The sequence below is a fragment of the Vicugna pacos genome, chromosome 6 (assembly GCF_048564905.1).
Source record: "Vicugna pacos chromosome 6, VicPac4, whole genome shotgun sequence".
NCBI lineage: Eukaryota > Metazoa > Chordata > Mammalia > Artiodactyla > Camelidae > Vicugna > Vicugna pacos.
Window position 1 is genome coordinate 5,556,388 of NC_132992.1, and position 27,815 is coordinate 5,584,202.

Below are 27,815 nucleotides of genomic sequence, written 5' to 3' on the forward strand. Positions count from 1 at the left end.
AATTCTGAGGTTATCGTCTCAGCCTCAGATGGCCAAGCAAGCAGCAGGACTGACGTGGGTGTGCGGTTCATCCCAGAGCCGCAGCTAAGCGGGGACCTAGGCGCTGGCTCAGAAGGGCAGACCGAGCTATGGTTTCATCACACCGGACAACACCTGGATACATGTAGCTGAGTCACAGAGTTTTTTAAAGACTTAAGTGTATTTGGTCTTACTTGGACTTTTCCGTACCCCTGTCTCCTCCATGAAAACACAAAAAATGTCCCCAAACCAGAAGGAAAAAGTATAAGTAATTTTTGAATTTGCAGTATAGGTACAACTGAACCAACAAATTTATTTAATGGGTGCTGATAAACAGCAGCTTTGAGGGGTACCAAGAGCAGCAGTCACCCGGTCTACGTAATGATGCCCTTCATTACCGTTTACAAGCAAAGAGAATGATTACTGAGCAGTCACTGAGATCTCGTGGCCGCAGGCTACGTGCACACATGGTCCTTGACTTAGAGCCAACCTGATCTCCACCACGGCTGTGAGAAGGCAGCAGGCGGTGACTCTGCTCTGCACCATCAGGAACACGTCTTGCTTTCGGCATGTGAGAGTACAAAGCATTGATGCAAATGTGCCTCAGAGTGAGAACTGAAAACAGTAATATAAAAAAGTCAAGTAGAACTAAGTTCCTGAAACTACGTATAAAAACTGAATTATTACAACTAAAGCAGCAAATCAAAACATCTGCTGAGGTTTTCTGGTAGAACTAAAAAGAAATTAGTTGGTGCCCACGTTCAGTACGTCACTACCATTGACAAAATAAAGCTAAACTCAAAATAGGAAACTGAAAAGTGCATAATGAAATTAAATCTTGGATCAAGTATTTATGGAAAACTGGAAATGTTTGTCCGGTATAGTTGATGAATAATGATTGGGAGGAGGTATTAAAGTTTATCCGATCCAGCTTTAGCCTGGCGTTCCACGTAAAAAAGGATGTAGGCCTTGGCCTTCACCACGGTGTCTTCATCGGTCAGCGTTACAGTACTGTCATTGAAATGGAACCAGCGGCCTTCGTGAGTTGCATATGCCGTGTAATGTCCAGAACCGACTCTGCAAGGGAAAGTCAAATGATCAAAGGAAAAGACTACAGAAATCACAAAGGGATCTGTACAAACATATAAATTATGAGATAAACAATACGTTTTAATAAGTCCTGTTATTTAAGAACCAATTCTGGAGACTTGTAGTTTAAGAAGGTTGATTGAGCTCACATATTTATCGCCGCAAAACCCACTGAAATGACCAGGATTATACTGACCCTGGAAGGCAGGGGGGAGAGAGCTGTGGACTGACTAGAAATTGAGGGTTTTCTGGAGCACACAAAGCAGTATTCACAGGGCACTGGATTAACGGAGAAACCAAACAGGGAAGGAGCTTTCAACCTAACAAGCACATGCCAAGGCCTGTGGAAAACTCAGGACCAGACTTCCCGTGAGAGCCTTAGGAGCTGCCTTCAAGGAAGCACCTTCCTCCCCTCCTCCTCTGGCACCAAGGGCCTTTCTCTCTCCGCGTGACCCCCCCACTCACACAGGGAGCCCCGGGTCAGCCCTCCCAGCGAGCGGGGAGCCTGCAGGCAGAGCAGAGCAGAGACCGTCAGCTGCTAGAGAAGCCCTTCCCCTTTACCCAGAACAGCCAGTTGCACTGGTTATGATGATTCTGAATAAACAACGAAAAAGCAAACCCTTGAGGGGAGAAAAATAATATGGAAGTGAAGTGCCAGGAAGAATGATAAAATAGTTAACCACTGAGGAATTTAATGCAGAAAATCAAATTAGTACCAATGGCTTCACAAAGATATTGCAACCATGAAACAAAAATAGGCTGTTATGAAAAAGAGTTATCAGAAAAATGTGATTGCCACAATATAAAAACTTCATGGAGGAGCTAATCTTCAGCTTGGATACAGATGAGCCAAGAGTGGTGATCTGGGGTGGGGGGAGCCATGGCAGTCTTTAGAAACAAAAAGATGGAAATCATTAAAGAATAGTTAAAATGTGTGAAAGATCTAGGAAATTCACTATACATTTAATAGGGGTTCCAGAAGAAAACAGATTGGGGTGGAACAAACACTTCCATGAGCTGAACACACTGGACTAAAGGTGTCCCTGTCAACACCAAACAGAAATACGTCTGATGTAACTCCTTAAGCCTAAGGACAGAATCCTGTAACCTTCCGGAGGGCAAAAAACACCAGAAATGCACAGACATGTGGCCTTGCCATTTATAACTATGAATGGTAAAGTCAGTGGAACAGTGTCTACAGAGTTCAGAGGGAAAAAAGAATTTTCAGCATGGAGAGTGGTTTGCCAAGTCTGCAGGAAAAGCTGCCATTCTCAAGCAGATCAACTATCAGAAGGTATACGCCCCTAATCCAGGCTTTCAGGGAAAGAAAGTGACCAAGAATGTTACCTAACAAAATAAGAAATGCACCTGTGAGCTAGATGACATGAAGTAAGTTATTCTAAATAATCCCCCCTTTCCGCCCATTTAAATACCAGATGGAGTAAAGACTAGTCAGAATTTTGTAGACACTGGGTGGATTCTGAACGCTAGGCTCAAATGCAAGCTTCTCCCCTCTGCTTTTATGTGCCTTCTCTTCATGCTTAGCAACACCCCCTCAGGCCTATTCTTGCCCACCAACACTGAAGGAAAGTTCTCCTTCACTCCTTCCCTTTAACAGAGTGAATCCATTGTTTAGGGAGTTAGAGGAGAATTACCAAGAGTGGTACAAACTTGGGGGCCTTCGCTGTGCCGCCCCCCGCCCTGAGGAGCGCCCCGGCACACTCACCCAGAGCCATGGTGCACCACCACGGCAGCGAGGTCGTACAGGCAGCTCTCCGGGCCGCTGTTCTCGGGCTGCAGGGCAAGGCAGACGGGGCCCCAGGCTGAGTTAGGAGCAGTGGTCAGTGACATCAGCACCTCCCTCCCTCAGCCTCCTCTACCTTCCCTCCGTGAAAACCTGACTTCACTGAAGAGCCATTTTCCCCCCGGCTGACGGCGGTGATCGCCTTACCTCTAGTAAGTAGCATTTCATGTCTAGGCCTCTCAGTGGAAATTCTACGTATGTGTCAACTTTGTTTCTTAAATATGCTGTCCAATGAAATCTTTTCAAATGTAAGCACAGCACCTGGATGAAAGAGAAAGACAAAAATTATGAACACACACTTGGTTTACCTTTCGGTCAGAATTAACTACTTGTTAACTACTTGTCTCTTAAATAATTTTTAGGCGGCCTACCAGGTTTTCTCTTGATTCTTGTTATTCGTTTCTCCCATGAATACCTCACTGTGATACTGTGATTTATAATAATATGTATTTAGTCTTTGTCTCCTTTATCTGGCACAGAACTCCTAAAACCCTTAAAATTTGCAAGTGAAGAGTGCCATAAAAGTGCCTTTTGTTATGTTAATGAGGTACGGGGGCTTGTGGCCAAGAGAGCCAGTTGAGACGAGAGAGCTGGAACTTTGAGCCCACCCCCCGAACCCCCAGAGGGGAGAGGGACTGGAAGTTGGGCTGCCTGTGACTTAACCAGTCATGCCTGTGGAATGAAGCCCAAAAGGACAGGGTCTGGAGAGCTTCCAGGTTGGGGAACCATTACGCTTCCACCTGCCACCATGCCGGGCCCCAAACTCCACGAGGCAGAAGCTCCTCTGTTCAAGTCTTCACCCTTTGTATCTCTTCATCTGGTGGTTGACTCATATCCTTTAACATCCTTTGTAATAAACCGGTAATCTAGTGAGTAAATGTGTTTCCTGAGTTCTATGAGCTGCTCTAGCAAATTAATAGAACGCAAGGAGGGGTCCGTGGGAACCTCTGATTTATGGCCAGTCAGTCAGAAGCACAGGTCACAACGTGGACTTGCAGGTCAAGTGTCTGAAGTCCGGGGAGGGGCCGTGGGAGCCGTCAGTCTGTGGTTTCGTGGAGAAGCATGCACAGGGTAACAGCCTGGGCTTGTGACGGGGGTCTGATGGGGAGGACGGTCTTGTGGGGCTGTCAGAACTGGGCTGAACTGCAGGACACCCACGGTGTCAAAGAATTGCTTGTTAGTGGCGTAGTGGGAAAACGCCCCCCTCCACACACTGTAAATGGTGACCAGGACACATTTACTTATGAATTCTCAAAGGGTTTATTTAGCTTTACTGAAAACCCTAGAGACCGATGCAGAACAGATCACATAGTATAAAGTTAGAAAAATACTTTGTCTCCCAATCGGTCATAAGCATTTTTTCCCCTCAAAATTGCATTATAATTTAAAACTCAACACTTACCTTGGGTAGTTTTTGAATCCAAAACTTTTTAGTGGACTTTTGTTTTTTCTTACACTTGTGGCACATGTATAACTCTGTTTCATCAAGTTCTTCTAAGTCAGTAAAACTGCGAAGACAATCTAAAACCAAATTGTGGCAGCATTAAAACATGGTATTATATCTCTTATAGAGGCAGCGTGCTGCAGAAAAGACACTGAACTCTGAAGCTGAGCAGCTCAGGTTCAGATCTCAGGTTTATCAGCTACATGATCGTGAGAAAGTCAGCCTTTCTTGGTTGCAAAATGGAGACCAAAAAAAGTCTGCATTGAAGAACTGTTGTGTGGAAGACAAATAATGTGTATAATGTGCCTGGCATCTGGGGACAATCAATGAATGACAGATGATATTGCTGGGTTTGCTATTATTAATGAAAGAATTAATCTGGAGAATTCTGACAAAAATGGTTCCCTAATGAAATCAAGGTTAAAATAGCAATTTTCTCTCAATATCTTACATAACAAAGGACAAAGTGCCAAGTTCATACAAAAGTCAAATTTAGATCAAACATTTTCACAGCCATAACTTATTAAAGAGCAAACACGGATTACAGAAGCTGCATTACTGACCTTCCTGCTACTTCATCTCCCGTGAATCCTTTGTTTCACACTCTACTCAAACCCCCCTGGATGACCTGGATATTTTTTCTTTAAAAGATTTAACTGTAATCTGGAGTTTGGTCAACTTTGGCCCCAAGCCAAATCCAGCCACCTGGTTCTGCTCCAAACTGCATTTAAAGTCTGCCCACTCGTTTATATGCTCTGACTGCTTTTATACCACAACCACAGGAGCGAGTAGTTGTGACACAGTATTTGCCCCAAAGCCTAAAATAGCTACCATCTAGCCCTTTATAAAAAAAGTTTGCTGCCTCCTGTTATATTAGTAGTATATTCAGAAGTCCGTATAAACATGTATGTATTGTTCTGTAAAGAATTAATGTTTTCCAGAGAAAAATATGCATGCTTTTGTACCCTCCACTACGATAAAGAAATGGGTTCTCCAGGATGTGATGAGCCAGTGTCTGTGAATGGCACCCCCTAGAGTGGTGCAGGGGCACGCTGTGCGGCAGCCCTCTTTGATCACAGTAAACCTACTTATCATTAGTCACCATACATAAGTGACAACATTTTTTTTCTACCGATGAGAACATTTAAGATTTACCCTCTTAGTAACTTTCAAATATGCAGTGCAGTATTAACTATAGTCGGCGTGCCTTACATTACCTTCTCCCTGACTTTCTAAGTGCAAGTTTGTAAATTTTGACTCCTTGACTCTGTTCACCCCTTTTGCCCACCCCCACCCCTGGTTCTGGCACCCACCAATCTGTTGTGTCTATGAACTGTTTTTTTTTTTTCAGATTCCATATATAAGTGAAATCATATGGTATTTGTCTTTCTCTAACTTACTTTATTTAGCACAATGCCTTTAAGATCCATCCATGTTGTCCCAAATAGCAAGATTTCATTCTTTTTCATGACTGAATTATATTCCTCTGTGTGTGTGTGTGTGTGTGTCGCGCTTTCTTTATCCATCCATCCATCAATGGACACTTAGGTTGTTTCCATATCTTGGCTATGCTGCAATGAACATGGGGGTGCATATATCTTTTCACATTAGTGTTTCCATTTTCTTTGGATGAATAAGCCAGAAGTATAACTACTGGATCGTATGATAGTTCTACGTTTAATTTGAGGAAACTCCATACACAGTGGCCGCACCAATTTACGTTCCCACTAACAGCGCACAAAGGTTCCCTTATCTCTACGTCCTTGCCAACACTCGTTCTTTGTTAACTTCTTGATGACAGCCATTCTGTCAGGTGTGAGGTGGTATTTCTCTGTGGTTTTTATTTTTACTTCCTTGATAATTAATGATGTTGAGCATCTTTTCATGTACCTGATGGCCCTCTGTATGTCTTTGGGAAAATGTCCAGGCCGATCTTCTGCCCATTCTTTATCGCTGACTCTTGAACAACGCAGGTTTGAACTGTGCAGGTCCACTTGCGTGCAGATATTTTTCAGCAGTAAATACTGCAGTATTACATGGTCTGTGGTGAGCTGAATCCGTGGATGCAAAGGACTGGGTATGAAGGGCCAACTATAAATTATACATGGACTAAACCCTCATTGCTCAAGGGTCAACTGTAATCAGATTGTCTGGGGGTTTTGCTATTGAGTTTTTTTATATGTTTTAGATATTAATCCCTTATCAGATAAGTGACACAAATGACACTGTCCTTTCCCTGTTGTGTATTCTTGGTTCCTTTGTCATAAAATAACTGACCATGTACGTACGGTTTATTTCTGGGCTCTCTATTCTGTTCTTTTTATGCCAAAACCATACTGTTTTGATGACTGTTTGAAATCAGGGAGCATAAGACCTCCAGCTTTGTTCTTTTTTCTCAAGATGGCTTTGGGTATTGAGAGAGAGAGAGAGAGAGTGTGTGTGTGTGTGTTTCTGAATTATCTGTTCTAGTTCTGTGAATAATGCCACTGGTATTTTACAGGGACTGCATTAAACCTGTAGACTGCCGCGGGCAGTGTGGTCATTTTCCCCACTGATTCTTCCAGCCTGTGAGCACAGGGTCTCTTTCTGTTTGTTTGTATCACCTTCGATTTCTGTAATCAATGTTGTGTAGTTTTCTGAATATAGGTCTTTTACCTACTTGGTTAGATTTCTGGGTTTCACTCTTTTTGATACAGTTGTCAATGGGACTGTTTCCTTAATTTCTCTTTCTGATAGTTCATTCTTAACACACAGAAATGTAACAGATTTTTGTATGTTGACTTAATATCCTGCAACTTTACTGAATTCATTTTATTCTGACAGTTTTTTGGTGCAGTCTTTGGGAGTTTCTATATATAATACCGTGTCAGCTGCAAATAGTGATAGTTTTACTTCTTCCTTTCAGATTTGGATGTCTTTTGTTTCACCTTCTTGCCTAACTGCTCTGGCTAGGACTTCCAACACTATGTTGAATACAAGTGGCTTGAGTGGACATCTTTGTCTTGCCTCTGATCTTGGAAGGAAGGATTTCAGCTTTTCACCACTGAGTATGATGTTGGCTTTGGACCTGGCATATGTGGCCTTTATTACGTTGAGGTGTACTCCCTCTTTTGTTTCTCTATTGAGGTATAGTCAGTTTACAATGTTGTGTCAGTTTCTGGTGGCCAGCACAATGCTTCAGTCATACATGAATATACATATATTCAGTTTCTTATTCTTTTTCTCGGGGTGTACTCCCTCTATACACACTTTGAGAGGTTTTTTTTAAAAATCATAAATGGATGTTTAACTTTCTTAAATACTTTTTCTGCATCTATAGAAATGATCATATAATTTATATCTCTCATTTTGTAAACGTGGTATATCACACTGACTGACTTTGCAGATGTTGAACCATCCGTGCATGCCTGGAATAAACCCTACTTGCTCGTGGTGTATGGTCCTTTTACTGTACTGCTGAATTGGGTATGCTAAATTTTTTTTTTTTTTTTAGGATTTCTGTGTTTATGTTCATCAGGAATATTGGCCTTTAAGCTTTCTTTTCCTTCTCCTTTTTTGTGGTGTCCTTGTCTGATCTTGATATTAGGTAATGCTGGCCTCAATGAGTTTGGAAGGGTTCCCTCCCCTTCTGTTTATTGGAAGAGTTTGAAAAATACTGTATTCTTCTTTGAATGTTTGGGCGCGTTCACCAGTGAAGCTGTCTGGTCCTAGACTTTTGTTTGTTGGGAGACTTTGATTACTGATCAGTTTCCCTACTAGTAATGGGTCTGTTCAGATTTTCTGTTTCTTCATGAGTCAGTCTTGGTACATTGTATGGTTCTAGAAATTCTTGTGTGTTGTCCAGCTGGTTGGCATACTAATTGGTCAGAGTAGTCTCTGATGATACTTGGCATAGTTTGGCAAGTTGTAATGTCTCTTTTTCATTTCCGGTTGTTATCTATTTGAATGTTCTCTTTCTGTTTGGTAAATCATAGTTAAAGACTTGGCAATTTTGTTTGTCTTTTCAGAGAAACAACTCTTAGTTTTATTGGTCTTCTCTATTTTCAGTCTCAAATTCATTTATTTCTGCTCTGATCTTTGTTATTTCCTTCCTTCTACAAAGGTTGGGGTTCGTTTGTTCTTTTTCTAGTTCCTTGAGGTGTAAAGTTAGGTTCTTTGAGATTTTTCTTGTTGCTTGAGGTAGGTATTTATTGCTATGAACTTCTCTCTTAAAACTAATCTTGCTGTATCCCCTAAGTTTGGTGTCTTTTACTTCCCTTTTCATTTTTCTGAAGGTATTGTTTGATTTTTGATTTCTTCTTTGACCTATCAATTGTTCAGTAGCAAGTTGTTTTAATCTCCACGTTTGTGACTTTTTTCAATTTTCTTCTTGTAGTTGGCTTCTAGTTTCATAGCATCATGGGCAGAAGAGATGTCTGATATGATTTCAGTGTTCCTAAATGTACTGACTTGTTTTGTGCCTTTATATATTATACACCTGATGAATAGTCCATGTGCATTTGAGAATAACATGTATTCCGTTGCTTTTGTATGAAATGTTGTGTATACATCTAACAAATTCATCTGATCTAACATGTCATTAAAGGCTAATGTTTCCTTATGGATTTTCTGTCTGGATGATCTATGCATCAATATAATTGGGGTATTAAAGTCCCCACTATTGATTGTATTGCTGTCTATTTGTCACTTTAAGTCTGTTAATGTTTGCTTTACATAGTCAGCTGCTCCTAGGTGCCTAAATATTTACAAATGTTTCATCCTCTTGTTGGACTGACCCTTTATCATGATGTAACACCCATCACTGTCTCTTATTACAGTCTCTGTTTTAAAAGCTATTTCATCTGATAGAACTACTCCAGCTTTCTTTTGGTTTCCATTTGAATGGAGTATGTTTTTCCATCCCTTCATTTTCACTCTTTGTGAAAGAGTCTCTTGTAGGCAGCATATAAACAAGTCTTGTTTTTTATCCATTCAGCTGCTCTGTCTTTTGATGGGAGAATTTACTTCATTCACATTTAGAGTAACTATTGGTAGGCATGTACCTAGTGCCACTTTGTTCACTGTTTCCTGGCTGTATTTTAGTTCCTCTTTGTTCCTTTCTTCTCTTGCTCTCTTCCTTTGTGGTCTGATGACTTTTAGTGGTATGCTCAGATTCCTTCCTCATTATCTTTTGTGTATCTAGTATGTTTTGTTTTGTGGTTGCCATGAAGCTTATATTATTATATCTAAGGCTTACAACTTACATCAATCTAAGTTGATAAAAGCTTAAGTTCCAACACATTCTAAAGCTCCACATTTTAAACCTCCCAGCATTTTGTTTTTGGTTTCACAGCATTTTATCTTGTGTATCCTTTAATTACTGTAGTAATTTATTTTTGTTTTACTACTGTTGCCTTTTAATCTTCATACTAGCTTTATAAGTGATTAATCCACTACCTTTACAGTATGTTTACTTTCAATAGTGAGATTTGTACTTTCATAATTCTGTTACTAATTAGTGCCCTTCATTAGTGGTGATGAACTCCTTTAGGTTTTGCGGGACTGGAAAACACTCTTTCCCCTTCAACTCTGAAAGGATAACTTTGCTGGGTAGAATATTATTGTTGGAAATTTTTTCTTTCAGCACTTTGAATATTTTGTGCTATACCATTCTGGCCTGCAAAGTTTCTACTGAAAAATTAAGATCCTCTCCTTGTTTCTAACTTGACATTTTGATTATAATGTGTCTTGGTGTGGGTCTTTTTGGGTTCAACTTTTTGGAACTCTCTGGGCTTCCTGGATCTGGATGTCTGTTTCCTTTCCTGAGTTAGAGAAGTTTTCAGCAATTATTTCTTCAAATAAATTTTCTGCCCCTTTCTCTCTTCTTCTGGAACTCCTCTAATGCAAATGTTAGTCTGCTTGATGTTGTCCCATAAGTCCGCTAAGCTAAATTCACTTTTTAAAACTTTTTCCTTTTGCTGCTCTGATTGGGTGAGTTCCACTGCCCTGTCTTTGAGTTCACTGATACCTTTTTCTCCTTTATCAAATCTTTTGTGATCCCCTTTAGTGTATTTTTCATTTCAGTTATTCTTCAGCTCTTATATTTTCTCTTTGCTGAAGTTGGTACTTGATACTTACATTTTCTCTCTGTGTTGAAGTTCTCACTATTGCTCATCTATTCTTCTGAGATCAGTGAGCATCCTTATGACCATTTTTATCAGGTAAACCACTTATCTGTGTAATTAAGGTGAGGTTTTTTTGAGGTTTTCTTATTTTTTCATTTGGAACATAGCCCTCTGTTTCTTCATTTTGCTTGACTCTATGGATTTGCTACCACAGCCCCCTCTCCGAGTCCTGAAGGACTCAGAAGACGAACTTTATTGTTCAACCATGCGGTAGCTCTTGGTTGTCCCTCAAACCTATGTAACTGTCCAAGCAGACGCCTGGTTTTTTTTAATAGTTCCCAGCAGTTGGAGGTATGCTGAGACACGTCACTGTCCCAAGGGAAGAATCTCATGCAGCAGCTTTTAATGTATGCAAATATATACAGTCCTGTGGGACCACAAGCAAGCCCCACTGGCCACGAGAGCCTGTGATTTCTAGCTGTCCCACCAGAGTCAAAAAATCAAGGTTCCCGACGAGGTTATAAACTCCTTTCTGCAAGATACCAGTGAGCTGTGGCAAGGCAGAGAGAGAGTGCAAAGGGGGCGTCCCCAAGCCTGTGTTCCCTGAGAGTATCTCCTCAGGCCCCCTAGACGAGTGCTGATGCAGAAGCATGCCCCAAAACTCCAGGACAAGCATACTGGTCTCTTTTACAGGAAGACTTGGCGTGTGTTTGCTATATGGGCAGTGACCTGCAGGTGGTAGCCTGCCAAGAACTGTATCTCCAATTGTTACAGTTCTGTGGGATCCAGGAACACAAGCCTGCCCTGGTCCCCAGAGCTAGGCAACCAAAGGGTATCCCATGGGCTCCAGCCACAAAAAAAAAAATGGGGCACCAGACATGAGTAAAAGCCATGGAGATACTGGAGCTGTGGAGCAAGGCAGAGGGAGAAATAAAGACAGTGCCCATCCTCCACGGTCTTTGGAAAGGAGTACAGCCAGCCTTTAGATGTGTCTTTAATTAGAAGTCCACGCCTCAGGCTGTAGCTATGATGATACGCTAATATGCCTCTTTCAAAGAAAGACTGCACCCCTAGGTCTGCTGCTTCGTGCTGTGTCTGGAGGGTGATAGCTGTTTAAGAGCTTTCTCCATTGGTTAGAGTCCCGCGGGACCTGTAAACATAAGCCCCAGAGTCAGGTGATATAAAGGTGTCCCTTGACAGCAACTGTGGAATTTGGGATGCCAGACAAGGGTGTAAGTTCCTTTCTGGAAAATACTGGTGAGCTATAGCAAGGAAGAGGGAGAGCACAAAGGTTGCATCCACTGGCCTCTGTTCCCTGAGAGCAACTCTGTAGGTCCCTAGAAATGTGCTAGACCGGACGCCCATCCCTCAGACCCGAGCTCTTGGACAAGCAGTTTTAGAAAGACCGAGTGTATTTCAGTCTGCTGTCTGTGCAGTGCCCTGGGGATGGTCATTTGCCAAGAACTGTCTCTCAATTGTTATAGTCTCAGGGGCGCCAGTAGTGAATGCGAGCCCCTCTGGTCCACAACCAGGAGATCAAGGGGCATGCCCTGGGCGGGAGCTGCAAAAACCAGGGCATCAGATGCATGTAAATGCTCCCCTCCAGGAGATACAGGTGCTCAGGCAGAGGAGAGCCTGAAGATGGTGCCTGCTGGAAGGAGCAAAGATAGAGAGGGACCTTAAGGATAGCACCCACCAAAGACAAAAAAAGCGTGAGCGCGCACACAAGGCAGCACCTGCAGGTGTTAGCCAGGCGGAGAGGGAACACACAGACGGCGCCCGCCCTCCATCCCCGGAGAACGTGCCGGTGGGCCTCTGCCCCTCAGGATGATGCTTGGACAGATAACCACTTTCACGTAACGTTTGGTTGCTTTTCAAATGGCTGCTTCTGCAGGGGGCCCTAAGGCAATTGAGTCTGAGCCCGAGCCCTTTAAGAGACATTTCTAAGCATCCCGGGTTTCGTGGACACAAGCCTTGCTGGTTTTCAAAATTAGATGTTTTGAGGCCTCGTTTCTCAGGTGCAGGTTTTTAAAGTTGGGGTGCCTGTTGTGGGTTTCAAACCCTTCCTTCCTCAGGGAGAAGCTGTGGGCTTTGCGTTCCCTCCCGGTGTGGGGTTGCGGTAAGACGGTCTCCACCTCACCTGCGTGCCTCGGCAACGTGCAGGGGTCCGTCTGCTTTTAGAGCTTTTTCAGGGGCAGCTGCGCCATACGTAGGGGTAGAGTTGGTGCGTCTGTGGAGGAGGGAAGCTCAGGATCTTCCTGTGTCGCCCTCTTCAGCTGGGAACCCCCCACCAGGCATTACTGAATGTGCCTTTGCTCCCTGGTCCCAGTGCCTGAGTGTGCATCCTGCTCGCGCCTTCCCTTGGCTTTTCCTTTTTTTTTGAGCCCTTTGTCCTAACAGATCTCAGGAATACAACATTGCCCACTTGCTATTTTATGTCAAGGATGGTTCCTAGGAAAGGTTATACTGTTTTGACCTTTTGTTTCTTGAAGCGAGACACAAACAGTAAACTTGAAGTGATGCTGTCTTTAGGGACCTCCCAAGTTCCACATCTCTAGCTACAAGGAGCCCTGACTTTCCCGCAGGCTGGCTGGTCCTGTAAATCCCTGTAGGCTGATCACCATGGTGCTTGTAATCGCTCAAGCTGAAGTCATGAGACTTCCAGCAGTAAGTACTGGTTGTGTCACGTAAAAAGCTGTATGTGGCCTTGGGGAGCAGGGGAGGAGGTGGGTTAGATACAGGAAAGAAAAACAGTACTTTCCACATTTAAAAATTAGTATGTAAACCCTCAATAAAGTAGCAAAAGAAGCCATCTTCTTCCACATGATAAAGGCCACGTATGAAAAATTCCTGTCAAATAATCATACTGAGTAGTGAAAGACTAAAAGTTTTCTCTTAAGTTAGGAACAAGACAAGGATGCTTTTGCCACTTCTATTCAACATAAGTAGTGGAATTTTTAGCCAGAGCAATTAGGAAGGAAAAAGCAATAAAGGCATCAAAATTGAAAAGGAAAAAGTAAAATTATCTGTTTGCAGATGACATGATCTTTTATGTAGAAAACCCTAAAAATAATTGGTTTTTAAAAACCTGCTAGAACTAATAAATGAACTTTGCAAAGCTACAGGATATAAAATCAACACATAGAAATCAACTTTCTGTAAACTAACAATGAAAAGTTGAAATTGTTTCAAACTTTCCAAAAAGAAATTAAGACAATCCCATTTACATTAACATAAAAAAGGAATAAAATACTTAGTAAAACATTGAACCAAGTAGGTAACACTGGCAAAAAACCACTATAAAACAGTGCTGAAGAATTTATAAAGACGTAAAAATAGAAATAGATCCCATGTTCATGGATTATTCCATATGCAGCTGTAGTGCTGACATAAACTGAAACGGAATAGGGAGTCCAGAAATAAACCCTCCAAGCTAGGGTCGGCAGGTCTTTGACCAGAGTAACAGGATCATTCAGTGAGGAGAGGGCAGTCTTCACCAGATGGCACCAGGGAAGCCGGATGTCCACATGCGAGTGAAGTTAGCCCCTCCCCTAATACCACATACAAAAATTAACTCCAAACTCTTAGAAGAAAATGCAGGGGAAAAGCTTCATGACATTTCCCCAGAGAAGACACACAAATGGCCAATAAGCACGTCATTCAACATCATTAATCATTAGTAAAATGCAAGTCAAAAGCACAATGAGACACCACTTCACAATATGATGGCTATTATTTAAAAAAGTAAAATAACAGGTGTTAGGTATAATATAGAGAAATTAGAATCCTCACGCGTTGCTGGTGGGAATGTAAAATTTTGCAGCCACTGTGGAAAACAGTTCGGCATTTCCTCAAAAAGGAATCACCTTATGATCTAGATATATATATATAGCCAAGGTATAGACTCAGGAAAATTGAAAGCAAGGACTCAGATTTGTACACTTAAACGTGTGCAGCAACATTATTCACAATAAGCAAAATGCAAAAACAACCCGTTTACTCAACAAATTACAGGGTAAACAAAATGTGGTATGTATGTGTAGTGGAGTATTACTCAGTCTTAAAAAGGAAGGCAGTTCTGATACATGCCATAATATGGATGAGCCTTGAAAACATGCTAAGTGAAATAAGCCAGTCATAGAAGGGTAACAGTATGACTCATAGAAAATAGACCAGAGGTACCAGGGCTAGGAAGACAGGAATGAGGGTTACTGTTTAATTGGTACAGTGTCTGTTCCAGAAGGTAAACAGAAGTTCTGGAACTAGTGGTGGGTGATGGCAGCGTAATATTGTGAGTTTACTGAATGCTGCTGAATGGTACACTGAAAAATTAACATGGGAAAATGTATGTATATTTTACCAACATAAAAAACTTTTGTAAAATAAGCGAAAATCAGTATCTGCTTGAAATGTTCATAAACAAACAGAGTAGCCAAGAATGACTGAGATGCTAAGTCACTCAGCCTCTCAGTCCCACACTAAGCAAGTGGCCGTGTGACGCCAGCGAGACACCGTTCCCTGGGTCTCCCCAAGCCACACAGCACTGACAGGCAGAACCGACTTGACAGTGGGGCATCATTTTTCCCCTACAGTTAGCCTCACCGGTGCACTCAGGGCCCCTCCCCATGTGTGGGAGCGTGCGGTCATGCAGGGGGGGCTACTGGGAAGTTAGCAGGTGGCATTGTGAAATCTCCTTTGATAATTATTTAGAACCTCGCATTTCAAGACTATGATACCCTTAGGAATGTTGAGATTATTGAAAGACTATATTAACATTTCACAGCAAATTACTTGCACGTTTTGAGACCAAAATGTAAAATGCATAGAAATACTGGACCACGCGCTGGTTCCTGCTCCCGCCACGACACTGGGGGGCGCCTCTGCAGCGCCCGGGCCGCCCTCGCTCTCCACGGGGGCCCCGGCTGCTTTCCACGAGCAGGTCCCCGAGCACAGCACCTGGCCCTGGCCCTGCAGCATCCTGCTCCTTTTCTGAAAACAAAGCCTCTCTCTCCAGCAACTATCCAGTCCTTATCTTCTCCCTGACACAAAAGAGGCTCCTTTCACCTTCCCCAAGCATCTTTTTGCTTTCCAGCATTTTCTTCCTTTGTATTTTTCTTTGTCTTTTCAAAAGGCTTAAGCCCAGGTTGACCAGCAGGTGGTCACACAGCCGGCTTACGCAATAGGCAGTACAGAGTTCCTTCCTTTGCAAATGAGGCCACACGTCATAATCCAAAGTGGAACAGAAGGGCCCGCCAGACGATTCATGAGCAAGCAGTACAAGCTGAGCCTAGTTTTCCTAACTCTCAGGATTAAAAAATGGTGGCTCAGGCTGCCTCTAGGAGCCCTCTTTGTGTTCTCACACGTCGTCCCGACACTACGGCAGGCTCAGGAGCCCCGTGCCTGTTCTGTACCCTAGACAGTGCTCAGGTTAGAAGACTGGCATGCCCGTGGGCAGCCTCTAGGGAGTTTTAATCAAGAAACATAACAAATCCTAGCTGGATTTGTAGAGAACTACCCCAACAACACAGTCAACTCCCTATGGGTTTTATCTGTTCTGCTGTATTAAATTTACTGATAAGATTTTGGGGGGAGGTAAACAGTTTATTCTAGGAAAAGCAACTCATTTAGAGATAAAACCACTTAAAAATTACAAGTGTGTACTGTTTCATTGTTTCTAAGAACAGTTTAAGTTTAAAAAGCTGTAAAGCTCTACGTAGTTATCAAAGGAATAAAGGCAACCACAGAGTAAGAACCAACAGAATGCAATGATCCAATCATAAAGCACAGTCAAATATGCCTATGTATTCAAGAAATCAATCATGTAAGTTATTAATAAGTATTCATTTGTGTCCTTTTAGATTCCACATATAAGTGATATAATATGGCATTTTTCTCTTTCTGGCTTACTTCACTTAGAATGACAACCTCCAGGTCCATCCATGTTGCTGCAAATGGCATTATTTTATTTTTATGGCTGAGTAGTATTCCATTGTGTATATATACTGCTTATTCTTTATCCAGTCATCTGTTGATGGACATCTGGGTTGTTTTCAGGCCCTGGCCATTGTAAATAGCACTGCTATGAACATTAGGGTGCATGTCATGTGTCTTTTTGAATTATATTTTTCTCTGGGTATATGCCCAGGAGTGGAATTGCTAGATCATACGGTAAGTCTGTTTTTAGTTTTTTAAGAAACCTCCACACTGTCCTCCATAGTGGCTGCACCAATTTACATTCCCACCAGCAGTGTGGAAGAGTTCCTTTTTCTTCACACCCTCTCCAGCATTCTGGCTGATATGAGGTGCTAGCTCATTGTAGTTTTGATTTGCATTTCTCTAACAATTAATGATGCTGAGCATTTTTTCATGTGCTTGTTGGCCATCTCTGTCTGCTTTGGAGAGATGTCTGTTTAGGTCTTCTGACCATTTTTGATTGGATTATTTGGTTTTTTGATATTAAGATGTAGGCGCTGTGTTTGTATATATCGGAAATGAGTCCCCTGTCAGTTGCAGTATTTGCAAATAGTTTCTCCCCCTCTGTAGGTTGTCTTTTCGTTTTGTTGATGGTATCCTTAGCTGTGCAAAAGCTTTTAAATTAAATTAGATCCCATTTGTTTATTTTTGCTTTTATTTCCATTACTGCAGGAGCTAGTTCAAAAAATACAGTGCTGTGACTTATGTCTAAGAATGTTCTGCCCGTGCTTTCCTCTAGGAGTTTTGTAGTATCTGGTCTTACATTTAAGTCTTTTAATCCATTTTGAATTTGGTTTTGTGCGTGTTAGCAAATGTTCTAATTTCAGTCTTTTACATGTAGCTGTCCAGTTTCCCCAGTACCACCTCTTGAAAAGACTCTCTTCTCCCTTGTATGTTCCTGCCTCCTTTGTCGTAGATGAACTGACCATCTGTGTGTGCGTGTATTTCTGGACTTCCTGTCCTGTCCCATTGATTTTGTGTCTGTTTCTGTGCCAGTACCAGTGCCACGTTTTGTTTGCTGTAGCTTTGTAGCATAGTCTGAGGTCAGGGAGCATGATTCCCCCAGCTCTGTTCTTTTCCAAGATGGTTTTGGCTCTTTGGGGTCTTTTGTGTTTCCACACAAATTTTAACATTCTTTTGTTCCAGGTCTATGAAAAATGTCATTGGTAATTTGATACGGATTGCACTGAATCTATAGATTGCCTTGGGTAGTATGGCTATTTTAACAATATTGATTCTTCCAACTCAAGAACATGGTATATCTTTCCGTTTGTTAATGTCACCTTCAGTTTCTTTTATCAGCATCTTACAGTTTTTGGAGTACAGGTCTTTTGTGTCCTTGGGTACCTTCATTGCTAGGTATTTTATTTTTGGTGCAATGTTAAATGGTATTGTTTCCTTAATTTATTTTTCTGCTATTTCATTGGTAGTGTATAGAAAGTGTAGGATAGATTTTCTATCCTGCAACTTCACCAAGCTCATCGATGAGTTCTAGTAGCTTTCATGTTGCTTCTGTAGGGTTTTCTATGTATAGCATCATGTCCTTTGCAAACAGTGACAGCTTTACTTCTTTGTTTCCAATTTGGATTTCTTTTTTTTTTTTTTTTCCTTCTGACTGCTGTGGCTATGACTCCCAAAACGGAAGGGGGCAGGAGGAGGACTTTAACCCCTTACCATTGCCCAGAACACAGATCTGCTTCCACAGGCCTTCACTGCAAGCTTTATTATTACATACAATTATCCTTACAGGATTATAAAGGATGTTTATTTTACTCTTTATGCTCTTCTAATTTGTCCCTGAGTTATACCATACACACAGAAAGGTTTTTCCTTCTTTGATGTAAACATATACACATAAACACTTCTTTAAAAGGAAGACTGTCTAGATACAACACCTTGACATTCACAGATTTGACACTTGCCATTTTCACTGTCTGAATGGTCTTGAAATGTATTACTTAAATATTTTGCAGCATCACGAATATGAACCTCACTTGAGAGCTCATATGTAGAAGTGTCAGGTGGCCAGTGGACAGTCCCCTAGGCACCCAGCACCCAAATCTCAGCCCAGCTTTGTTTTTTCTCTACGTACCTTCACGTCTCTCGTGAAGGATCTGAGGAAACTGCTTAACTTTTTCATTTGTATTTGACTGTATTTCATGAGGGGAATAAACAATATACATGTGCCATGGTGTACAGAAGGCGTATGCTGCTCAAGGATTTTAATGCACATATTTTTTTAAAACCCTTATACAAATGGTAGAATTCATGGAGTTTCTGTTCATACTTCCATGGATAGTGTTTTTTGCTCTACAGTATTTTATACCTACCTTTCTGTGGCCTAGCTGTTGATCAGTTTTATCTTTCTTAAACGCCACAAGATACTAAACCAGGGCCCTACTGGTGGACACTGTTTCCATGAATACCTTTTATATACGTTACTGTCCACATTCACAAGTGAAACGACTATGTCTAAAAAAAAAAACGCCTGTTAAAAATGGTGACCACCACCCTCTGAAAACAGTTGTACCAGCCTACACTCCATCAGTATGAGCACGCCCACTTCCCAAAACTCACTAACGATGGATTCATCTGTATCGTTTTGACCAGTTTTGCTTCACTTACACTTTCTTGAATAAGTGACACTTATTTTCTTCAGATGTAAATTGAGCACATGCATTTTTCCTCCTTTTTCATATATGTATTACAAATTTTTGTTTCAAGTTTATCATCTTTTTGTACTTTTGTTTATGGCATCGTTTACCATTATACAGTTAAATTTATGAGTTTCTGGCCTTGGTGATATACTTGGAAGGATCGCCCTCCTACAACACGATCAAAAAGATGATGTTTTCCTATAATGTCCCTGTGGTTTCATTTTTCACACTAAATCCCGAAACCTCTAACTACTTTGGGAAGATATGAGTTAGGGACAAAATTCATGTTTCCCACATAAATTGTCATTTACAGTAATACCATTTATTGACTACTTTCTTCTTTCCTCCACTGATTTGAAATTCTTCCTTTGCCATATAACACATCCCGACCTACACATTCCTGCTCAGCACCTGCTGCTTTAGTACTTCTAGGCCATGACTTGCTTCATCTCTGCCCTGCTCCATTATGTTTGTTTTAAAACCTTTTTAGTCTCTCTTAAGAATATCTGTGTATGGAAGAAATGCTTAAGTAACTAGAATAAGTTTAGGGAGTAATTTTGGGGAAAACTGACATCTCTGTCATGTTGGGTCTTCTCACCCAAGAACATGCCATGGCTCTGTCTGTCCTGTAACGCTTTATAATTTGTTCATCGGGGTCTTGCATAGTTCTCATTAACTATATTAAGTACTCTGAGCTTTCACTGCAACTGCGAATAGGATCCTTTGCTATATACAGGAAAGCAATTGTTTTGCCTATTTATTTTCCATTTGGCCATCTGACTAAACTTTACTTTTTAGCTCCATGTTAACTTATTTACCAAATTAGTATCTGCATTTAATTTTTAATTGAAGGCTGGAAAGGCAGACCTCCTGCTCAGCCCTGCTCTCCAGAGACAGCTACTGTGACACATTCCTCCCCACTTCCAGCTGACCCTCTTGAAACGTTCTAGGTGTGTCGATACCTTGGTCTTTCCTCTTCAGTATTTATTCTTGGTTCTTTTCCTCATCTATTGCCTCGTCCCTCACTCAGATTCCTGACTGTAATGGAAAGTCATTAGTGCTCCACTAGTAGTTATGACATGGATAATCCATGTCTATTTCTATAATAACAGCACTTTTTTTCTTCTAATATTAGTATGATTTTTTGGGAGAAGAAAAATTAAAATGCCCAAATAGATTTTGATAAAATTCCAAATCCATTACTGATTAAATCAGTCTTGCATCATTGGAATAGATCCTACTTGGTCTCCATTGCTTTAGTACAGCACTATATTCTATTTGCTAGCATTTTATCTAGGAGTCTTTGATTTATATAATATTAGTAAGAATAAGCGACATTTTCTTTTCTTTTTGAATACACCTTTGTTAGGCTTTAGACCTGGGGTTATCTTAACCTGTCTTACTATGCATCCTTTCAAAGTTAAATAATTTCAGATGCCAGTGGTCTTTCTCACCATCACCTTTGCTTTTTAAATGAAAGCTAACCTTAACAATTACAGATCCAAAAAAGCACACAAGAAATTTTTGCCAAGTAGACTTATAAGCACGTAAAAGCAAAAGACTTATCAGGTAATCACACATCTCCATCCCCATTTAGTAAAGAAATGGACATCAGTCAACTCTAATTCATCACACACTGCATTGTCCAAGAAAAAAACAGAGCTCTTAATTGATACTAGTGGTAAACAAAAAGAGAAAGAAGCATTACCAGACCCTATCATACACTTTTCAAAGCTGACAGTAAGCTCTTTAACAAAACAAAAATCAAGTCTGACAATCCAATTATATTTATATAGTTTCACTGACTTCCCCTCTCAATGATCAAATCTTTGTTTTATGATTCAGTTAGCCTATATTCATGTGCCATAAATATAAAGGGAAAGTGGTGACTTTTGCTACTTTGTGCTATTTTCTTAATCTCAAATAGGCCAAAGAAGAGCTTTGGAGACACATACTGTAGCCACATATTTTAGGGGGAAGTGGAGTGGATGGGGGCTTCCTTAAATTTCTTCTGTACTTCTGTACAAAAGAGACAGTCAACACTGTTGGATAGGTGTGGAACACACGAAAAGCATCTACAAAGTGTATTCAGGTACATTTTGCAGGGTAACTTGATTCCAGAGCAGCGCTGTCCAACAGAACCCTGAGCAGCAATGGAAACGCCCTGCGTCTGTGCTGATCGGTACAGCAGCCACTAGCCGCCCGTGGTTACCGAGCACTCTAAATGTGGCTAGTGTAACTGGGCAGCCCAGTTTTCAGTTTTAATAGGCACATGTGACTCACGGTTGTCATACTGGACCGTGCAGTTCTAGATCAACAGAATCTTCTATTTGCTAAGAAAAGATATTATATGTTTATTAATCATTATGACAAAACTTCCTAAAACAGTTGAAGAGGAAAAGAAAATTACTTGTAGTGGACACGCAATTCAAGGTAGGAATTCTGTTATCTGCCTTCAGTGCAGAGGTGCTTAATGAGAGGACGCAAGCTAGATCCTGTTTCTTTTTTCTATCCTAGTTTCTTTTTATGAATGAAGAGAAAACATAGTCATGTTAGTGGTTGGTCACGGGCAGGTCTTTTGCCTTGACTAAGCAGTTAACACTCATCAAGGGAAAACGTTTGTTCAAAAATCTCTCAGCGTAAATGTGAATTTTAAAAATCTTGCAATTAAAAGCAAGGCCTCAGGCTTAACCAACAGCTGTATCATCACTAGAGTTCTCAAATTATTAGTCATACAACAGATTAAATGACACTGTAATTTGGCAAAGTTTTATAAGTGTTCTAGTGGAACATCCAGAGAATAAACTGTGTTTCACTAGATCAGAAAAAGTTTTACTATAGACTTTTAAGTTTAAAATTAGTATTTATAAAGAGGAGAAAGGTAAGAAATATTTAGTTTGACCTAAAATCTCTGGCAGGCATTCTTGCGAAATCGATTTTTGTTGGCTTGAAAGCGACACTCAGGTTTCACTTTTGTTAAGTTACAACACAAATTCATCAGAACAGTTAACAACACAGCACATGTGGATGGAGCTTAGAAATCTGTCCAGCTACTCAAGGGGGGAAACGAATTCTAGACCGTTAAAGTATCTTTACCTCGTAACGAACAAACTGGTCCATTTTCTTGATTCTTAGAGCGCTTACTTCTGAACTGACTTGGAATATCTAATGAAAGGTCTTAAAAAGAAAGGAAAGTAGAGGACTGTTAAAAGCTTATAACTACACTCAAAATACATCAGTTTTTGAAATTATTTTTTAACATTTATCTCTTTACTGTCTTCATTTTCAAAGGAAACTTTATAGTTACTATTTTAATACACGATCACGCATCCAGATGCAAAATATGCCTTACCTAGGAATGGATCAAACTTTCTAGATTCTGTCCCACATATGAGGCAGTTAACTTCATTTTGGAGAATGCCTCCAAATATCGCCGTGACGACTGTAGATGCTCCATTTCTAAAGAAAATCACCACACAGGAAACTCAGCAAAAAACCTAAATGTGTCTAAGAGCTCCTACAGGTGACTCCCTTTGGGGGGACATATACATCATATATATTCATTTAAGTATTAAAAACACAAAACCTTCAAAGCTCTAATAGATGTATACGAAATAAAAGGTTTAAGCCACTGCCTGGCCTCCCCCCAGCCCTCTTTCAGTCTCACCACTTTCTCCACGAGCAACACTGAGCGCTTGCCGTTACTAACAAGCAGATCACGCACATGCCTGCTCTCAGGGCAGGCGGGCCCCTTTCTTCCCAAGCGTACCCTCAGGAAAGAGGGGGCTGTACACTGCAGCCTTTGCAAAGCCTCCTAGTACTCAGGCAGCTCTCTCACTTTACTCTGAACAACAACTTCCATCAAAGGTGGTTTTAGATTTTTGAGATGGTCAGATTTGGGGCGGGGGTAAACAAATTTAATACATATTTAGTAATTACTGATGGAGGTATCAGTTTACAGTTGGAGTGCCAGGTGTTACTGTCAACAAGCCTTTTAAAAAGCTCACTTAAAACACTATTATAATTCCACCATTATCCCCATTTCTCAGACCAGGAAGCTGAGGTTCAAAGGTTAAGTAACCTGGTCCAAGTTCACACAGCTGGTCTGATATGAGCACCTGCTCCTAACAGTGTGCTCCTTCTCTGAACTGAACCGATATTAGTGGATACTGAGGCTGCTTCATTTGCGTGCTTCGTTAACAAGACTGCAGCAGACACATACCCTCACCTAGTGTGCTAACACACGTGACGGCACTTCTGCAGTTACTTAGGCCTGTGAATTGCTCTTTTTTCTTAACAGCAATTTGAGGTGGTTTCTGTACTTGCCATCAGTAACACTTCCAGCACACTGAACTGTACTGTGAGTTGCTCCAAGTTAAACCTACTGCAGAGATAGACAAAACCTACCCAAGCAATTCTCTTCTTTTTAAAGTTTGCTTCCTCTTCTAGGAAAGGGCTTCCTTCCTTACTGGCAGAAGAAATATAATGGCTTTTTTTCTTAAAAGTTGTTCATAAGATATATGGCTTTAGTTAATTAAAAAGGGAGGATACATTAGGAGTTACAGGATATAGTGGCTATTTCAGGTTTTAGATTTAATGCCTGTCATAAACAAGGGGCACATTTTTAAAAAATCAGCTGGAAATAAAAGGCCTGATCCGTTCATACTGACATTCACATACACGGCTGCCTTTCATTAAAATGGAAACTGCCTTATTACAAACAGTACATTTAAACTCAATGTACTTCTTCCTGTAGAACTTCTTCCTCTGAAAAAAAAGACATTAATCAAGTCTTGGCTATGTGATGTGTATGACATTAAGTTTAGGTATACAATGACTTAAAACAACATTTGCAATTTCAAAGTCGCTGTTCTATTTGTTATACTGAACACTAAGTGTTTACATACTGGCTACCTGCACAGGCTGTTATGCTGTGAAGGTCCTTTTTATTGGCACTAATGATTTTCTACATATTCATAAAACCCATCTGCCATATATGTCTGTCACCCCCACCTTCAGTAGGGTTGGATGTGTTTATACAAGTAAATAAATTTTGTAGTTTTAGCAAATACAATCCTGATCCTGAAATATATCTAGTGAATTTAAGAAATTATAAGGAAACCTGAATTTTGAATGTTATTAATTTATGTTCCTAACTCACTAAAGGAATGTACAACTACGATTCTTGAAAATATTACAAAGAGTTAATACTGAAAACTCATTAGTTACTGAAGGAATACCTTGTGAGTGTCACACGCTCACTCCATCAGGGCACCTGGGTGTCAAATAATGAAGACCCCCCCCACACACTTCACACGGACTGTCCGTGATAGAACCCAGCCTAATCTCCCCTGGGCCTGAAGCACCAGCATCAGGTACAGAGCGGAAGTTTTCACTGACTGCCATGTGTAACTTGGTGCTGGCAGCAAGAACAGTGCCCCCAGGTCACAGGCCCCTTCCCTTCTGTACTGGAGTCTAATGCGAATCTCAGCCACAGGGAGCTGGAGGGCCAAGCATGTGAAGAAGCAGGCAGTTCTTGGCGCTGCTGACAAGGCCAGGGTCGCTGTGAGACTGCTCTGTGATGAAAAAGCCCCATCTCACACGAAATCCGGTTTGCGGACAGCCAGGCAGTAATACTGCAGCCTCCCCTGTGTATTACTTACTCTTTTTGCTCTTTCTTTGGGGAGTCTGTCTTACACACTCCTTTCCTGCACAAGTCAATATAAAACTTTAAAAAAAAAAATCTGAGCAATAGGAGACTACAATTAACCAAAATCCAAGCTGAAATACAAGTCAGCTATCCCTTCCTCAAGCAAAACAAACATTCTGATCTCAATGTACATTTGGGGGACTTAGTACCTGGGAAAGCTAACTAAAAGGTCTGTTTTGTTCATATAGAGAGGAAAGAAAGAATTCTGAAAACTTACAAATGCCTCAATTTGACTAAAAACAGACATATTCTAGGCAAATATAAGTCCAAAATGAGGCTTTAGGAAAATTCACATTCAAAATATTGTAAGCCTTCGTTATTAGTGAACAAATTATTTCAGTATATGAAAATTGTCTCCTACCCACTATTCAGTACATTTGGAGGAAAACTTTTAAGTGCATAAATTGTATATAAACTAAAGTAATTTATAGTAAATAACAATCCTAGCTACCACAAGATGCAAATAAATACAAGAAGCCTCTGGTCTAGAAGCAGGAGGCATGTGCTAGTCCACTTGGTCACAAAGTTCCAAGTGCGCAAAAGTTTCAGCTGAGGTCCAGGAACACTCTCCGCTGTCCATTACAAATGCAATAAACAATAACAGCCATAGGAATGCCTGAAGTCTTCCTAGAAAGCAAAAGGAAGCCAAATCTTACATGCAACATTTGTTACTTGCAGACAGAGCAGAATTCTCCTGCAGAATTGCTGAGCGGGAAATCCCGTTGAAACCGCCCTGGAGTTCCAAGTGCAGGTGGTCGAGCAGGTAGCGCATGAACTCGTGGGCGTCCTGCTGCTGATAGCCCCTTGGAGCAAACAGAAACTGTCAGTCCCCGTGCGGCCCCGCGGCCCCGCCGGAGCGGGAGGGCAGCGCGCCCGGAAGGGCTGCCGCTCAGAGCCCAGGGAGGCTCCCTGCTGCTTCTTCCTCACTTTCTCCACGTTTACACATTAAAGTCTCTTCAAGAAAGAGTTCTACAACTTAAAAAGAAGTCTGAAAATACGGACTACAACCAGAATTTCCCTCAATACATATTTTCCCCCTTTTCCTTAAGTTTCTTCTGGGAATTATAAATTATGGAAATGATCTGCCTAATCAATGGAACTTAAATCAGAAGTCAATTTAGCATTTAGCATTTCATAAATGTTTCTAAACTATTTAGCAACTAAATATCAACATATGTTCAAGTATTTCTTCTAAGATTATTATAAATGTTAAAATTCACAGTCAAAAGTATTCAAAGTTAACAGTTCCTTTCGAGATCCAAGGAGGTGCTTTAAACTTTTTCAACACAACTTTTTTTTCGTGACTCAAAGGTAAGATTAGTATTTCTGGTCACATCTCAAATTCTATCACATATAAAAATGTTTTTTTCTCTTACCAAAATAACCTAATGTCTAAGCATTTCTAAAATGGATCATGAAAACTAGGGCCTTGTAGTTACATCAATTTGCATTTTCATCAAACACACATCCATCCCTTTTTAAAACAATCTGCCACTGTGCATTAACAAGTATATGGACTTGTACTTGTATAAATAATATACAAGTATATGGACTTGTACAAGTAATGTACATTGTACATTAAAAGTATATCCAACCACACCATGATTCTCTTGTATCAAAATACATTATTTTCTAATGTTTCCTTTACCATTAGAAACACATTTTTTGACCTACAGAAGATCATGGAACACTCAGCTGTTTTATAAAGGTTAAGTTATAGGCATCTGTTTCAATTTGTGACCTTCCCTAGACAACGAAAAGTCTCTATTTCTAAGACTAGGAACTGTTTTGATTCTGACCAAATGGAACCTATTTTTATATAATAATAAAACGGAAAGATTAAATCCCTATCAAGAGTCTGAGTAGGTGACTGTTAGAAATTTTCTATTAAATCCGAGCCTGATCAATGGTAACTTAACAGTTATTTCTACCTTTCCTATTTAGAGTCAAGAAATTCTGAAGTTCTTACAAAATTAGTCTCGCCTGAGAGGGGATTTAAATGACATCAAACATAAAAGAAGTTTCTTTCACAACAAAGACCAGGGTAATGAGAGTCAATTACATCTGATCCTCAAGGCTAGACTCTTCAGTAAGGCAACAAATTATAGTCCTTTGAAGTTGTTACCCTTTAAACACTTCTCCAAACTATCAATATGTCTAAACCACTGTTAGACAATAGAGCCAGATACATTGCTGTCTCACTACAGCATGCTGTTTCAAAAAAGAAGCAGAGAGATGTACTTTAGGCGCCAAAACCATGACTAGGAAGAACCACGACTTGCTTCACAAGGGTAAAATCAGCAGAAGGTGGCAAAGGCTGTTGTCAAACACCTGCAGGGCCCCAAATCTGCTGACACCTGATTCCCCACAGGGATGACCAACCTAGGGCAAGAGGGCGCATCCTCTGACAGCAGGGATGGCTCTCTACTCACGTAAGACTAGACAGAGAATGTGGAAAACACAGTGACTTTACAGCCACATTAGGTGACCCTGGTCATTGTGTTATCTTCTGGAAAGTGAATCCCAAAGGACTTCACTAGTCTTCTAAGGTCTTCAGAATCCAGAACAGTGAATACAATACCATAGTTTCCTACTGACTACATTTGGAATTTTTTTTAAGTTCAAATAACAATACAGTGTATGATCATAATTATTGCTTAGATTTTGAAAGAATCAAGGAAAATTTGTCTACTTTGTTTTTCAAAGGCACATAAATTATTTACAAGGGCTTTGTTTTTATAACAACAAAATGCCCTACCCTCTTGTTAAAGACATTTCTAAGGTCTATCTATTATTTATACAAACACATTCATCTATCTAGTCGAATATATTGAACTTCTGCTCTTCTCCTTTTAAAAAATCAACACACAACCACACAAAATTTATGGGACACAGCAAAGGCAGTGCTAAGAGGGAAGTTTATAGCGATACAGGCCTTCCTCAAGAAAAAAGAACAGAAGGAAGCAAATAATAAAGATCAGGGAGGAAATAGAGATTAAAAAAAAACAATCGAAAA

At 40.7% G+C, this 27,815-nt stretch overlaps 1 protein-coding gene across 3 annotated transcripts in view; it reads right to left on the reverse strand.

Annotated features, from left to right (window-relative positions):
- Nucleotides 1–311: 311 nt before the first annotated feature.
- The window catches only part of USP3 (ubiquitin specific peptidase 3), an 81,622-nt gene continuing 54,118 nt past the window's right edge, over nucleotides 312–27,815 (reverse strand). For all 3 annotated transcript variants that reach the window (XM_072962278.1, XM_072962279.1, XM_072962280.1), the window contains 7 exons: nucleotides 25,456–25,602; nucleotides 22,442–22,548; nucleotides 22,186–22,266; nucleotides 4,314–4,432; nucleotides 3,059–3,172; nucleotides 2,834–2,901; nucleotides 312–1,095 (listed from right to left, as the gene is read on the reverse strand). In XM_072962278.1, coding sequence (XP_072818379.1) covers nucleotides 930–1,095; nucleotides 2,834–2,901; nucleotides 3,059–3,172; nucleotides 4,314–4,432; nucleotides 22,186–22,266; nucleotides 22,442–22,548; nucleotides 25,456–25,602 — 802 coding nt within the window. In that variant the 3' untranslated portion in view covers nucleotides 312–929. The remainder of the gene's footprint in view (nucleotides 1,096–2,833; nucleotides 2,902–3,058; nucleotides 3,173–4,313; nucleotides 4,433–22,185; nucleotides 22,267–22,441; nucleotides 22,549–25,455; nucleotides 25,603–27,815) is intronic.